Raw genomic sequence first — 17,289 nt, 5'->3', positions numbered from 1 at the left:
TGAAGATGTCACTAGTGACATGATTAAAAGCAATAGAACATCTACTGAACTGACTGTGTGATGAGACTGTTAGTGGCTGCTTTGATGTGTTATGGAAATTCTGTTTTTAGTTTTTAGTTTTGTTGGAGGTTGTGCTTCTATCATCGGCGAATCATAATGAGATCTGAGTTTTTAATGACACATACACAGACTGGGTTATCGCAGCCCACAGGTAAACAGCTCTGTAACAGCATTTACATAAACATTGGTCCTTTTGTTCTTAAGTTTCCTCTTATGTTCTGAAGGCATGAACATAAACAATGAAACGCTTATGTATGAGTCTTAGATAAGGCAATAAGTCATAGCCTGATTATACCATTTATTAATTTAGTTGTGGATATCGTGCACATTAAAAATGCTAAAGTACTTCAGGTGACTTATACCACCACTGAATAGCAAATATTTATTCTGTATAAATTGTGAATTTTCTACATTACCTGCAGCTCATTAGAACAACTGTGGGATAAACATGCCGTGTACTGATGTGATGCAGAACTTACTTTCTCGGGCTGTCACAGACGCAGCTCCTTAACCAGCTGTCTGTCAAACGGTTCCTCCTCGTTAATCCAATTAAGCTAATGAGCCATTGAAAGGAAGACAATTGCACTTAACTGGAGCCCAGTCCACAGATGCACAGTGAGGCACATTGACACCACTGTGGTCTCAAACAGCAGACCGCATGAGTTCTGTCTGCAGAAGTTATTGTGCATAAACAAGTTTGAGTGTGCTAACTTGTAGATGAGCCTTCTGTACTCAGCGTCTAGCAGTTGGAATGTGGGCTCAAAGTTATCTTTCATGTGTAGAGGAACAGGTCTTCAAGCAACTACAGTTTTAAAGCAACAGCTCTACTCTTCTTTGGAGTGTTTTTTCATTGGTGATACAGTATGAGAAACTTTGTGGCTGTGCCTTACTCATTTTTTAATTACTGTAGGCGGGTTGCACAACATTGCATATGTAAAGATGTAAGAAAAAAATGCTTATTCTGAATAATGCAGAGTCAGTCAGTAAAGTGCATCAGCTGTCAGTAAAGCGAGTGCACATCCACATTGATTTCAAGCTTTAGAGATGCAAACTGCTGGTGAAAAGTTCACTGTGCAGAGTAGAGAACAGGCTTTAAGTTAGAGGTTTGGCTCTTGTAGAGTCGCTTAGTGGATATTGGCATACTGGCTACATGAGATCTGTGTAAAGTTACCCCAAAAGATTGTGAGGAGGGCTGATTACAAATCTACTTTGTGCAAAGAACTGAGAATATAAGAAAAACTGTCATATAACAAAATGTTAACTAACCTAACTCATTTCTTTCTTTGAATCCTACAAATCAGACTTATACTGTGTTTCATTGTGCTTATAACAGTGACGGAAAAAGATCTATTCTATTCTATTCCACTAAAAGCCGTCAAATGACAAGCTCCAAAAAGTTTGAAACTGGCACGACGCCAGCCTCAGCTTCGGTAATTTTTGTGCTCCACCCATCCTCCATTTTTATCCAGAATGACGCTTTTCTGGCTCATAAACAGCTGCCAAGAATGAAGCAATGTTAAGATCCAGTTTCCGTAATGTCCTGTCATTACTCATATCTCACAACAGAATTATGTCAGTGCTGTTTTACATCCCGTATGGTAACAAAGTGACAAGTCATTAGAGATGTTTGTCCTAAAGGCTCGGTCATGCCTGTCACGGCTCCTTGCAATTACTGTCGGTGAAAGCCTACGACAAATCACCCTGCTAATTCAACATGTTTGTGGAGACCTGTGTACCTATGATACTGCAAAGCACTGATAGTACAGTTGAATACAGCTGAATACTAAATGTGGAACTAGAAACTAAAGTGCACATATTCTCCCAAAACATGTCACAGACTCTGGATCTGATCTGATCATAGTAGTTCAACCTCTTGGAGACTTAATGCAATTTTGTGTAAGTTGAATGGTACCAATTGCAAATGCTGTCAAGCATGCACACACCAGTGGTCTTTAAGCACTGCCTGTTGAACCAGAAGCATACTGTAATATTATCCAGCAGAAACAGTGTTAGATTTAAGGTTACTGACAGCTGACAGTACAGCGTGGATAGGAGATCTTTGCAGTGTACTTTTTGCACTTTGGCTACTGACAGACATAGTGAGAGTAAAACTCCAAGAGTATTTCATAGACCATGAAAGTATCCTCCTCTCTCTCTCTCTCTCTCTCTTTGTCACTCTTACTTTGGCTTTTTCACCATCTCACTCCATCCCTCACACTGTCACCCCCCCCCTCCCTCTGTCACTGTGTTACTTCTCTTCCCTTGTCATCATCTCTCACCATCACCCTGCTGTCATTATCTACGGTTGTGCTGTAGCCATTACTGTCTGCTTCTCAGCCTGTACGGTTTGTATTCATCAGGTTTGTTGCAGCAGCTAAAGGAGGAGTATGTTATGTCGAATACTGTCTGTCTGTCTCAGATATTGTGCTCATGTGGACAAGCTGTCATGCGGTGAGTCTTCCCATCAGGTGTGTGTAGACAAAGAGCACGAGATATGGGAAGCAAACGAAAGGCAGTGTGTTTATGCACGCATCTTAAATCCTAATTTTCTAGTGAGCATCAAATATTAGGCATGTAAAATGTTTTTGTGTAGTTACTGTGAAGCCCATTTCTTTAATGTGTGTGAGGGAGCAATAGCGAGATTGTGGTTTTGGCATATTATCCCCTGGCTGCTCAGTTGATGTGTTAAACAGCAGTACATTGAGGGACTGCTGGAGGGATTAGCCCCAGAATGACCGCAGCTTCAAAGATGCAGCTCAATGTTGCAGCGCCAGAAAAGAATCTTTGAATAAATTGAAGGCTTCCACCTGTCAAATACCTTGCAGCTGATGTGACAGCCTACTGCCTAATGATGACAGGACCGCTTGGAAGGAGCCTTACGCACGTGCGCTTATTTGGATTAGTTTGTTTTAGTGCAGTGCACTGCGTCTTTGAACATACTGTGTGATCTTGTTTACTATACAGTGAATATAATTGTGAGTCTGAGGGAGTATCTGCAGGTTTTCACGATCCCAGAAGCATGATAAGACCGCACACTGAACTTACATACAACAGGCCCCAATCTCATGATATTGCAGCTTTAAACTTGAAGTGACATAGTCAGGTGAATTATGGTCCTATACTTATGTGTGCTGATGTGATATTTTTAATTATAAATCATACATTTGCCAGTCTATCTCTACAGTTTTCATATTTTATTAATTTTTTAATTTATTTATCATATTCAAGGCTCATTATTTGTAATTTTGTGGTAATTTTTCAATAATTAAACATGTCATTTGGGCAGTTACAATTTTCAGATATTTTAATCTTTTTCTCTACCAAAATATTCAGAAGCCAGATGTTTCTTTTTTTCTGCACTTGTAAAGTGACGCCACTATTAGATTGCAGCTTCTGACTATCTAAGGGCGTGTGTTTGCTTTGGTCAGACATCTCGTCATAGTCATAAAATTTTGGTGGCAATGAGATTTAACGAACTTCTCGCTGTGTAAGTGGAGATAACACCGAGTGTTCAGTAAAACGTTTAGAGATTAAAATGCCCACAGCCTCACCATCTGAGATTAACAGCAGTCAGCAAAGATCCTCGCAGATATCCTCACATATGCTTTTTGGAGGAGGCCAACAGTGCATTTATTCACTGTGTGGGGATCATTGGTGACTCAACTTTGGTGACTTGAATTAGTGCATGCCCAAAACAGGTTACATAAATGTGATGTCAGTCCTTTTTATGAGTGCAGATAATAAATGGTGAATATTGCAGTCAGACTCAATATTAATATTAAACTCCAGGCTGATACGATCTTTTCTTATAAAGCAGATATGATCTCTCTTCAGATAAATATGTCATGCAGAAGACCTTTTTAATATCTTGTGCTTATTAAAAACTCATTGTGCATAATGTTTTCTTTTCTATTGGAGCTGACTAGGCCTTGGTCTCTGATACAGTAGTCAGTTAATTAGGAAATCTTATCGTCTTAACATGGAAAAATATTTTTGACTGGAACCATTACTATTGCATTTGAGCAGAAAGTTGGATCTAGGAAAATGTAATAAACTAGAGTACTAAATCAAACCATCGCCGTAACAAATTTAGTCTGAGTCACAGCCTGATATGACTTGTGTCTCTGCCAAAAGAGACTGAAGAGCCATTTTATTTATTTATCATTATTCATTTATCTTTTTTTCCTCCGAATAAAACTACTACCTGCCTAAAAGAAACAGTTTTCCAATGTAAATTTCTGTTAAAACACTTTCATTATCAACTAGTGGCTTATAGCAAAACTAGCAGGACATATAGTAGCAGAGACGTTAGTGAAAAATATTCCACTATTTACCAACTGACGGCTGAACGTGTCAGTCGGTAAGAGTCATGTCGAGAACATTACTTCTATGTTTGAGATCAGTTGGGAGGTTCTCTGTGATTGGTTTACTGGAAAGATCTGGCACATACTCATTCTGAAAATGAAGTGCAATGTTTCATTATGATTTACGGTATAAATGGCATGTTACACTGAAATTGAGTGCAACACTCATTTGGTGGTGTGTCAAAAATGTATATATGACGTGTATATAAACCCTGGTATAAAAAAAAGAGAAAGCTGTCATTGGTGCGAGGAAACATAACAAGCAAAGTGTGTTTTGCTGCGTTTTGTCAGGGCTGAATGATCTCATGGATGTCCAGTAGGTAATTAGTTGCTGTTGCATGACATGGATAGCGTCTGTTTGCATAGAGGGTAAAAGCATTTTTTTTCAGTCAGTGGAACAGTAATTGTATAGCATCCAATAATGGCTGCAAAGGTTTTTATATGCTGGAATAGATCTGGAGGTTTCCCGGTAAGCCCATCTGTATCTAGAAGATTGTATCTGACTGACTGTCTGGAGGTTGTCGCTGACTGTACAAATTCTGACTCTCCTACAGCAGGTTAACAAGCTGTGAGTGTCATTGTAGGCACAGATGTTCTGCTGAATTATAGCAAATAGTATCGCAGCGATCGCTCTCGATGATCACTCACTGTCATTGTTACAAATTTAGGTTACAGTTTTCTTACAGCTGTCGAGACATTGTCTTGTCTGAGTCTCCCCAAGATCATCACCTCCCGCCTGCAGGGCACCCCCAAATCCCTTCCATTCTCTAGTCCTGTAATCCCTAATCCCAGCTCCTCACCATTCAGAGACATTAGTGAATTATTCTTTTAATCCAAAGAGGGAGCGGCAGCAAAGCAGCTTTCTGCATGACTCAACAAGCCACCCTCGGATGAAGTAATCGACCAAAGGATAAGGATACAGCCAATCATGCCTCGTTTTGATTTGTTTTACTAGCCAGCCTCCTTGAGCCCACTCTGTTCGTTCTGTAATGACAAATAAGCTCCGCGTGTGAAGTCACTGTGTGGATCACTGGTTTGTGAAACTTAAATTCTCTGGAAAGCGCAAACAGGACCAGCTGAATCATTATTGAATATGTATGTAGTTAATTAACAACAGATGTTGCATTTCCTTCAGTTTTTCTTGTTACGTTGCCAATATTTGTGTTCCCATGATCTGATTTTAAGCCTCTTCCTGGTGATAGGCAGAGTACATTGGTGTTAGATACCCATAAATAAGCATTCACTTTGTGCTGCTTTGCTTACAGGGTCAGGTCACATACAAAAAGATGGTGATGTTTTCGGTGATCTGTTCCCAACCCCTGTTTCAGTCCCTTGATGGTTTAATATTTCATAGTAATAGTTCTGATGTCACGGCTTATTTGGGATCAGCATTTTTCTTCTATTTCTGGATGCACACAATTTTTTTTATAGCTAAGGCTGTTTCACAAGCCAGGTCATAAAGGGGAGCTTTATTTAAGGCAAAGTTACTGCATGAACTGGTGAAAAAGATAGTTTCCACCTTTTGGATGTTGATTTGGCTTTTTTATCAGCACAGTTCATCTCATCAAGGTTATTTAACTACCTTAAAAGCTTTCTGATTGTCAGATGTAAAAATCTCTAAGCTAGAGATGGCACGATACCACTTTTTTATGTCCGATACCAATAACGATATCATAAATTTGGATATCTGCCGATACCGATATGAATCCGATATAGTGTGTTTTTTAATCAATAAAACTGTTTTTTTAATATCTTGCTGCATTTTGTATAAGTTCATACTCAAGTTTAAATAAACAACAACACTAAAGCTATTCTGTTATACCTGTATGTAAAAAATACACTGCACCCAAAATATTTCATAGTTCAGCTAAAATGATCAATCTAATAAACTTAAACCTACTCCATCCTTCCTATCCTGGTATTTTAAAGAGTATTTAACAGAAATATTAAGCAACCTAACTAATAGGGTTTCAAACTCCCAGCAAAAAAAAAAAAATAGGGAACCACCCCCCACCCTCCACCTCATGATGCTTAATCAACGTAATCAACTTTAACTTGATGCAGTGTGAAAAAAAAATACAGAGAAATAAATTATTTTTCAAGAATAATTAAATAGATTCAACATCTTTCTTCAACAGAATTGCAGACTGCAGAGATGGTATCTTCCCAAAGGAAAAAGTACTATAGCTTACTAGGGTTTATTAGACTTAACAGTTACTATATACAGTAATGGACTTCTATATATTTTACATCAGATTAAAACTTTGGGTGTAAGATTCAGATAATTATTCATTAAAAGCTAGACATTTTAAATGAGAATAAGAAAGAAAAGTATGTCTTTGTGCCCCCTTTTCCCTGTTCATGCCCTATCGGCCCCCTGGCTAAACTTTGCACAGTTACCAGCGTCAGCTGCATAGAAAAGGATCCTGGTCTAGAAAGTAATATTAAATACATTATAACAATAGCTTATCAAGGTTAAACGTGCTGCTGCTGTTCAGCCGCTGGTTTCCTATTTCTGGTGCAAAGTGGGCCAAAAACAAAGAAGAGAGATGGACTTGCGACAGAAAAGCCGATCAGCTGATCACTGATCAGTTTCGTGATTGAAGTAGCAGCAGGAGAGGGAGGGAGAGAGAAGAGGCAGTCGCTCCATAGTTGTTAAGCTTAACGTGGGAATGCTTTACAAACATTCAGAGATGAACTTACACACTTGCTTTACTTCTCTCTGGGATAACTTCCTCGGAGATGAAATGCCGGTTTGGTAGGGAGGCTACAAATACACACAGCCGCTCTATCACGTGAGCACACTGCTCTGACGTGCTATGGTTATGAGCCGAGTTACGCCATGTTGCAAGTTTTGTGAGGTGCTTTTTTGATATTTAATGGATCGGATTACATTTTTTTATTTCTCTCCAATATCCGATCCAGTAATTTACGTCAGTATCGGACCGATAGCGATATGTAATATCGGATTGGTCCATCTCTACTCTAAGCAGGTATGCTGCATATAACATATAACATGGTGGTCATTAAACCCATTGTTGCATTGGAATTTAGAGGAACTACACTGGTAATAGGAGTTTGTTTTAACCTGTCTTAGTGCACAGCTTTCTCTGATGTTGGTACACTGTGGTCCAGATGATAACAAAAGAAATTTGAAAACTGCAGTTTTAGCTTTAAATTAATAATCTGTGGTAACTGCAGCCGGATTAACCTGTTGGGGGTCCATGAGCACAAATTTCCTGTTGGGCCTCTTTTGTTATAATTTAATTAAGGACCACTTAGTGTAGGAATACATGTAGAGCACAAAGCCTTATAATGAGCTAATAAAAATGGGGTTATTTGCTGAAGTTGTGACAAAGTGGTTCAAATATTTGTGAATTAAATCATCCAAAAATCAAAACATGCTCAGAGGGTTTGGGGCTTTCGGGATCCTCGGGGAATTGAGGTTATCATCACCTTTTAGTCAGCAGTACAAACATATCCAAAAAAGGAATATTAACATAGTTTTATCATTGTTTTTTTTTAAGTGTATTTTATGGAATTTCTCAGTCACTGTTAATAATGCAGTCACTCAGCGTCAGAATCATACAGTTTAGGTCCTACAAGTCAAAGCAGCTATGTTTCATAGAAATAGGTTAATTGGAGGGTTAAAAGGTTTTTAATGATGCAAATTTGTCTCTTTTCGGGAGCTAAATTGTTTTCACCTCATTAAACTCTATGTTTTCATTCAAGCGGTACTGAAGCATGACTCTGCTCACAGTTTCAAAAAGAAATTCATGCATAATGGTAAACCCCAGTGTTTACAATTATATCACCTTCATGGCTTGAATATTCATAATGAAGAGTGATATTTATGTAAGGCGGTGTTTCCCATGGGCCACTTTTCAAATGCTAACAGAGTCGATTGACAGCTTTGGCTGCAGTTCACATAGAGGCCGCTGTAGATGTAGTAATGAGTGAATAAGAGTTAAAGGGGGCTAAATGGCTAAATTGCTTACACCTGCTTTTGACAGAAGAACTGTATTTTATTTTCGTTTTTGCAGTGTTGATCATATGATTAAACTGAAATGAAATAATACAGATGTCCATTTGTTTTTTCTTGCAGTGAAGCGGATTTTGCTGAGAGAAAAGGTTGCACTCTGCTAATGTGGAATTATGACTTATTAACTTGAAGGCACCTTTTTTTCAAATGATGACTTCAAGAGATGCTATTGGTAGTTAAATCACACCAGAAACTTAGGCTGTGCAAGAGAAGCAGCTAAGGTGGTCAAAAATGACGTCTGTCAGATGGCTTCTGATCAAGTATTGTGTGAAATTAAAATGCAAAATATCAAAAAGTAGCTTGTAGTGCTGTTACCAAATGTTACTTAGTAAAAACTTTTTACTACATTTTAAACCCACATAAAAAATTAACAAACTCAACCACATTCCTTGTCTCTGAACTGAAAACTAAAAATATTAGAATTTTCTTTTTTTAGATCATCGATTTTATACTTTTGGGCCTCTTCACTCTGGATGATTTTGCAAGTGGCGTCTTCCAGAGAGTTCAGAAAGTGGGAATTCTTTGCTATTCCAAAATTCCCTTCTGTTTACTTTACACCTCTTTCTGTGTCTTTGCAGGAAACGCTGTTGGGATCAATGTCACTGAGCCGGATAGTGCGTCCAATGTCACCTCCCTGCTTAACGAAGAGGAAGGGCCAATCAAAGTCAACAAAATGTTTGCTGTGGTAACTGGAATAAATAGCCCAGCCACCCCTGAGCCAGTCAGCACCGTGACCCCAAGGGCTGGCCGTATCCCCCGTGGCGGCGAGGAGGAGGAGCAGAGTAGTGGCATGTTTGGTGAAACGGTGGTTTCCACAGTAGAAGATGCCAGTGTGGCTACTCCACCACAGCTCAGCCCCGACTCAGCTGAGACGGAGCATCTGTTGCCTAGCAACCCACGCAAACAGGGAGTTGACGAGGGCAAGGAGGAGGATGATGATGATGAAGAGGAGCGTCAGCCACACACTGACCCACCTTGGATCCATGCCAAGGACACAGCTGTGTTCGACCTGGACCACCTTTTCACCACAACCGCTGCCCCACCCCCAGCCGCCACTAACCCCTCTAACCCTGATGTCCTCCACGTGGACTTCTTTGACCCCTCTTCTCGTGGGCGCAACCTAGACCTCGCCCCCGCCTCACCTTCATCACTGGCCCATGAGCTGCAAGGTGGCGACACAACCTCCTGGGCAATGCCAGATACTTACGACTATCTTACACCCTATGACGACGGTGTGTCCCCCACTGCTGATGAGTACACCTACAGCACCACAACTGATGCTTATGACACCGATGAAGATCTCCGACTTGCTGCTGGGTCTCCTGCTCGTTCCAAGCCACAGCTTCCTGGGTCTGGCTCATTCTTCCCTGGGGGGTCATTTCCTGGTGCGAGAGCTCCAGTACCAAAAGACCCTGTGGTAGCCCCTCCAGCGGCCTTACCAAATGGATGCCGTGTGGGCTACCAGATGATAAACGGAAGTTGCCGCTCGCAGTGTGACATGCTGCCCAACTATTGCTTCAATGGAGGACAGTGTTACCAGCTGGATGGCGTGGAGGTTTTCTGCAGGTATGACACATGACGATCACTCAGTCACACCAGCCTATACAAACACTATATGAAACAAGACCAAACCACTCAGCAGGTTCTGTTAGTGTGCTTTAACCTGCCTCAAAAATATCACCCACTTAATACAAATGTAGCTGTGTGAGGCTTAAACGGGTTAACTTATTTGCGACTGTGTTAAAAAATAAACAAATAAATGTGTTATCTGATAGGCTGAATGGAGCTTCAGCAAACTTCTGATTTAGTTTTCTGCTTTTTGGTTAGAAACATGTGGAAAAGCTCAGAAACAAAATAAAAAACAGTGCATTTTAAGAGCGTTTTATGAGGGAATGGCCCCCCATTTGCCAGAGCTGGACTTTGCACAGACTCTAATAAACAGGATTTTATGAACACACATGCATAAAGTTGAAGGCAAAGTTTTGTGAACACATACAAAGACTCTCTCAGATGTATATAACAAACTGTAAATTAGATGCTATCTTAAATTTAGGATCTCATATTTAGGACCAGTTCTGTGCCATTACATTACGACTAGCTTCTCGGGCATCAGCTACACGCTGCATTAATAACTTTCCTCGGGACTCAGTCCAATGGGGTTGCTGTGGAGGCGAATCTAGGTGGAGGTCAAAAGTCAAACGGATTAAGTGCATCATTTATGAAAATTTAATGTTAAGCCACTGAGCATTTTCAGGTCAATGTGAGCACTGAACGTCAACTATCAGAGAGCATCTGTGGATCAAAACATTGCCTTGTAGTCCTGTCCACATTCAGATGAGGGCAAAATCATTTCACATTTAAAATGACTGAGTTCTGAATAGTAAGATTCATTCCAGCCCCAGCTTTGTGCGCCAAACAAAGGGTTTGCTTTTCAGAAAACAAAACTGACTTTTGAAAAACACAGACAGCTGTTCACAGCCCTCACTCCAGCTCTGAAAAGCTTTCTAGGATCCTCAAAGAGTCTCAATTAACATGTTGATTAGAACAAAAACACAAGGTAAGGCTTTGGTGTTTGTGCTGTTACACACAGCTCTGGAGACTGGAGAAATTGGAGTGATGATGATATAGATCACACAGCTGTCAACTAGGAGACCACATCATGTCCCTTGTGGGAGTTTTGGTTTGGTTTAGTTTTGTTTTCACTTTAGCTTTCATAGTTTGGTCAGAATCAGGCGCTAAAACTATTTGGTTATGATTAAGAAAATAAATTGTGGTTTGTTTTAGAGAAGGCAAGTTCACAAAAATGCGTTAAAACTTGACACTGGACTGAGATCAGCTGATATGCAACACTGCAGCTGTGGTATGCTTGGGTTTATACAACTCAACAAAGGCATTACCACAATCCAATCACATCCCAATTTCCCTCGGGATAAATAAAGTATGATCAATCAATCACTCAATCAATTATTATATTATTTATAGTGCAGCTCAAACTTAATATACTTTAATCATACAATTAATCATACAGAATTATTTTCACTGTATATATATTCGCATTGTGCACCTACTTTAAAGAGAGAATTGTTTTGACCTCTTTTTCATCTTTATATTATTAAGTACTTTTCAGTATGCAATAAATGAAGTCTTTGAGGCTGTTGATCACCTAATATTTTATTTTATTTTAATTTTTATTATATTATATGTTATTATTTATCCATTTATTTTGAAAAACAAATACTTAACTATTCATGCATTTAAACACGGGTACATTTAGTAATGCTGCTGTACTTGGTGGGCCAGGTGGACCCTCATCAGCGCATGTTGGCTGGTACTGAGATCGGCCGATATGCAGCACTGCAGCTGTGGTAAGCTTGCATTTATGTAACTTGAAACAGGCACTATTACCGCAGCACAGTCGATGCAGCTCAAGATTAATATACTTAATTAATAATTATTTATTATTAATATGCTATATTAATCATGCATTATCAAATTCTCTGTGCTTACACCTACTCTGCACTGAGTATTTTCTTTCATCATGCAATAATTGTAATCATTTCTTGTGCAGTTTTTGTTGCTCTTGCTTGCTTTAATCTGACTGTACATTTAATATTTGATGAGCTAACTGCTGACACAACAGCACACTCGAACACCTCATTTTCTTAATGTGTGTATTTTATTCTGGCATTTTAAACTTACTAGCAGGGGCACTAAAGTTTCTTCACTATATTTAAAGGATATACTTTTTGTTACAGTCTTCATAACCATGACTGTTTCTTGATGCAGCACAGCCACTAATCTGCATCAGACTTCTCAGTTTTGAACTCTTTGATGCCTCGTTCACTCAAAGGTCAGCGTTGTCAAGGCAGCTTGCAAAAGGTTAATTGTATGAACTTTCAAAATTTGTGTGTCTATAGTTGAAGTTTAATGATTTCATCATAAAATTTTGCATTTTTCTCTTCTGTGATATATTTTAAAAAATAAATAAATAAACAAACAAAGAGAGATTCTGTGATTTGTAAGCAGCTACTAACTAAAACAGTTAAAAGGAAAACAGCTACACCAAAAACAAAAATCAACCACAGCACACCAATGATCTCTGATGGTGGCTCATCTGTGATTTTGCACACATTTTCCCTTAATTATGAAAGGAATCAACTAATCGGTGAGAAGCTACTTCTAGTTGCTGAACAGCTGCATTGATTGACATGCAAATTTATGCACAATGGTGATCAGCTCCACCACTGGAACTCAAAATATTGCTCTCATTCACACATACCAAACACACTAACAAAACTCTGTATGCACTCCAACAAAAATGTAACATTGTGAATAAAAAGCCCAGATTTACCTGCATTAAAGTAACAAGGTCAGCGATTTATCCCCTCAGCTTACTTTAACTTAATGGACCACATCACATCTCATCAATGTGGGACTGACTGCCTTTTATCCCATTTGGTCATGACTTCTTTCTTAGCTGTTGTTTACCTCACTTTCCTGAAATACTTGAGAATTTTATTCTTTAATTTCACTGATTGTTCAATTGGGAAAATGTATTGCAGGTAGTGGTGCTGTAAAGAGGAGATGATTGATTTAATGTCTGGTTTGAATGATGTTGCATCAAAGTTTACTTAACAGAACAAAACCCATCCCAAGTATTTTAATTTCAAGTATTTTTATATTTTTTATTACTGGGGATGATTCAGGAATCAATCAAGTAGTAGATGTGGTAGATGTAAATTCAGATTTAGATGTGGTATTATGAGCTTGACGAGTTAGTCACTGCTAAATGTCACTTAGCTGTCTCCCTGGTATGGTTGCTAAGTAGACAATTAACTTTATAAATGGATCTATTTCTGGAGACTGACTGGCCATGATTATTGAACAGTATGTCTCATGATGCACATCAGTTCACACTAGAAAAAGTTGCATTTCCTGCAAAAATGCAGTGTGAATGCCTTGTATTGGAATCTGCTGAAAACAACTGAAAAAGCAGAATTATCTGCTGAAAAGAGGTGTAGAAGCAGAAGTGCTTGCTGACGATGGCTGTATGTGCAAGGATACACTGGAGAGTGTCAAGAAAGCAGAGCGCATACAAGCAAGAAACATGTGTGGCAACTGTCACAAGTAGGATTCGAACCTCTGCCACCAGGTCTCACAGCAGCTGCTCATCCCTCTGAGCCAAATGAGTTCTGTTCGCAAACAAAGACATGATGAGAGGAAAACTGTGCCTTTCAGGCATTCACACAATTATGCAAAAGTGGATGGTGCACCACAGCTGTAAATCCTGGGTTGCATTGTCTCTTGACGGTCTCACCGTACTAAGTCCTTAAAGGTCATTGTTGCTTTTACGTTCCGTAATGATGCTAATTCACATTTATAGTTCACCAAATTTGATCTCGATATGAAAAAATGGGGTGAATACATATTTCTATAGTACAATCACAGGTGTTTCTAGAAGAATACGTTCAACACATGTGCACTAGACAACACAATGGCAACCTCCTGACAGCAACAGGAAGTGATGCTCTGTTTTGTGATTGTCAATGTACAGTATAAACAACAGGACATAAGTATTGTACACACAACAAGCATCCAGTTTACTTTTCAGGCACATACGCATCCCATGTAGCCTCAGATTTTGGGCTGCACTTAGACGTCCATACAGTGGTCCATACGAACCTTCAGAGGCATGAGCAGGTGTTCAAATATATGTCGCACAGATGCTCAAGGACACTCAGGCATAGAAACCATGAGTTTGAGCACATGCTTTACTTCAACTTGATCAGTTCTTTTTAAAACCTGCAGTAAATTATTTGCAAAATTTTGCAGTTTTCAGTGCTAATGTGCTTAACCTACTATTATATATATTCGCAGACGTCATGCAAACATCATGCAAACAAGTGTCAATTTGGCTCTCAGAGAATTACAACATAGACTTAATCTCAAGTATTTTACCTGCTTTTAGTATGGTAATTTCCAAATCAATAAAACCTAAAACCCTAAAAGAAAAAAGCCATTACGGACCGAGCACGACTGAAATAATCATCTCTGTTGCATGAAATCAACAGATTACAAATATCATTGACTGAATGGGAAATGGAGCAAAGCTCACTCAGCGATGCTGAAAAACTCTTGCTAAGCGGACAGTGTGATCCAGATATTTAGGGCAGATTTTGGGCTTCAGTCAGCAGATAGTAGCACTGATGAACCTCCTGAGAGTGAGTCAGATGAGGGCTGAGAGATACTGAGAGGCGTTTGACTGCTGGGCAAAAGCTCAATGTGGGTCAATAGAGCGCTGGCACAGATGAGGACCAATATGTTCGTCTGTGTGTGCGTCTGATTACACATGTGACTAAGTTTGCGTGTATGTGTCTAATTGTGAGTATGTGTGTGTGGTGTACATTTCTGTGCATGTGTGTTGGAGTTGGAGCTGGACATGGAGCCAATTCAATTACAGGGGGATGAATGTTTGGATCTTTGACCCTCTGCAGTAAAACTCACGACCCTTTGAAGTGTGTTTTACTGACCTCAGACATGCCCATCATATCTCTTTTAAAGATAGAATTACATACCTGCAGAGGTGCAAAGCTTTCCATTTTCATCATCGGTGCTTGTAGGTATGGGCTGCACTGCAGTGGTTAGCATTGTTTACCTCTTTAAGCAAGAAAATCATCTGTTCAAATGCACCAATCCACCATCCCTTTCTGTGTGGTGTTTGCACGTTCTCCCCGTGTCTGCATAGGTTGTCTCTTTCTCTATTCTACACTGGCTGTAGGTTAGGATGTGACTATGAATGGTTGCTTGGTAACCTCTACCCGACTAGTGACCCTGACCTGTATAAACAGTTTAGAATATAGATGATTGCTATTGAACAGTTTCTAAATTTATACTTTTTATTAATATTTAGCAAATAATAATAAGGCAAAGTATACATTTCACTGAATGAAACACAGACAGAACAGCTACTGCTGGTAGAATGACTTTGAATGGGCACTCTATTGATTTTACTTGTTAAAAGGGATGTCACAGCTTTTGAAAACTGTTGGCTGCAGCTTGATATGCTGATGCACTGTTTCACAGCACTACTGCCTAATAACAAAGACGTCCCCCAGTTTTGATCTTGTTCCTTATCTTAGGCTAGTTTTCTGCTTTTACAGCAAAGTGCTGTGGGCCTAAATCTCTGCATTTCAAATAATGCAATAATGTGTGGCACACACTAATAAATGACTGAATCATTTATACTTTTGTGTGGTCATGGAGTTCACACACAGCGCAAAATTTGAACAGCATCTAACAGCAGATGTCCCAGGTGGTATTCAACAATGGAAATTAACTAAACATTAACATTAACGACTTGTGTGTAATGAAAGCAGAGTTTCTAATAAAATATGTGCAATTGAGCATAGCTGGGCCTTCAGTGAAGTTCCATGACTGGGATTTATAGGAAGCAGTAGTTTGATCAATACCATAGACTAAAAGTTGATATATTTTAGCCTTTTCTGCTTAGAATTTCCCTTTTTTATGCTGTATATTTGTACTTCAGAGTCAAGGATGTAAATATATATTTTACGTGATAAATACTGAAGATTGGAGATGTTTCATTAACAACAAAAACGGCACCAGATGGAAGTTCCTGAGAAGTTTCAGCTCCACTGCAGCCTGAGCTGTCTTGGACACACACTCGCACTCGCCTGTCTGTAGCAAGCTGAGACACCACATGTCAGAGCTGTCATTTTCTTTTCAACTAAAATCACATTTTTATTGGTCAAGTTTACTCTGTTTAAGCAAATTAGATCCTTACGTGGCCTTCAGTTTGCACATGCATTTGTGACTGCTTTCATTTTGTGAGATGTTAACTCTAAACCTCAGTCGTTATAAACATACTGCAATGTGATATCTTGTTTTTTAAGCTATCTGAGGCATCTCCGGTGCTGGCTTCCCTTGTCCTCCTGACTGATGGGATCTGACAGCATTAGTGCCATAAATTGCCTTCTCCTCTGGAGCTGCAGGACTGAAAGGACCATATTCGGAGAAACAGATGAGAAATCTGAGGGAGTGAAGAGCAAGGGTATGCATCAGGGAAAGAGAAAGAGAGGAGAGGAGAGAGTGTTTATGTTCTGCTTGTGGTAGGGAAAGCAGATTAATGGAAGGAGAAAGAAAGTGACATACAAAGGAAATCAAAAGAGTGATCAGGGAAAAACAGAGCGAGAAACTATCAGCATGAAATAAAAAGGAGACAGATATAAAGGGAGAAGTGGACAGAGAAAACGAGAGGAGGTGGAGGGGAAACTGACTGAGAGAATGAGTCAGAACCTTATAATGTTTGCCAGTATGGAAACGACTTGGGCGAGCCAGGTCGAGTTTACTAGTGTATGTGTGTCTGTGTGTGCGTCTTGCAGCTTGATATAATTAAGTGAGGTTTTGAGAACCAACAGCAGTTTGCATTCATTTAAGATTTCATGATCAGGACATGGAAACACACAAAATACCCACTTAGATGCACACAAACACTCAAATGCTCTCACACACTGGATTATGGGTGCATGAGGGATCACCTCAGAGTCACAGAGCGTGGGGGTCATGGAAGCAGCTCGGAGTTCAAACACACAGGAGATTTACAGCTGAGGAGAACGCCAGGGAAAAAAGACATGCACGCATTAACAGACACAGTTTGTTTTTGCCAAAAATCTTGTCTGACATAATGAATCGCTGGCTGCACACACGCATACATATTCACAAATTTGTTTTTGGCCAGGTTTGTCTAGCTGCAGGTTAGCTATGTTTCGATTATTAGCTTGTGTGTACACAGAAATGCAAACA

At 39.5% G+C, this 17,289-nt stretch overlaps 1 protein-coding gene across 6 annotated transcripts in view; it reads left to right on the top strand.

Moving 5' to 3' along the window:
• cspg5a (chondroitin sulfate proteoglycan 5a) overlaps positions 1 to 17,289 on the top strand; it is a 59,197-nt gene that overhangs the window by 13,214 nt on the left and 28,694 nt on the right. For all 6 annotated transcript variants that reach the window (XM_005739231.1, XM_005739230.1, XM_013912454.1 and 3 more), the window contains exon 2: positions 9,045 to 10,032. In XM_005739231.1, coding sequence (XP_005739288.1) covers positions 9,045 to 10,032 — 988 coding nt within the window. The remainder of the gene's footprint in view (positions 1 to 9,044; positions 10,033 to 17,289) is intronic.

The sequence above is a fragment of the Pundamilia nyererei genome, unplaced genomic scaffold (assembly GCF_000239375.1).
Source record: "Pundamilia nyererei isolate P.nyererei 1_Seehausen unplaced genomic scaffold, PunNye1.0 scaffold00090, whole genome shotgun sequence".
Taxonomy (NCBI): domain Eukaryota; kingdom Metazoa; phylum Chordata; class Actinopteri; order Cichliformes; family Cichlidae; genus Pundamilia; species Pundamilia nyererei.
This window is presented reverse-complemented; position numbering and strand designations above follow the sequence as displayed.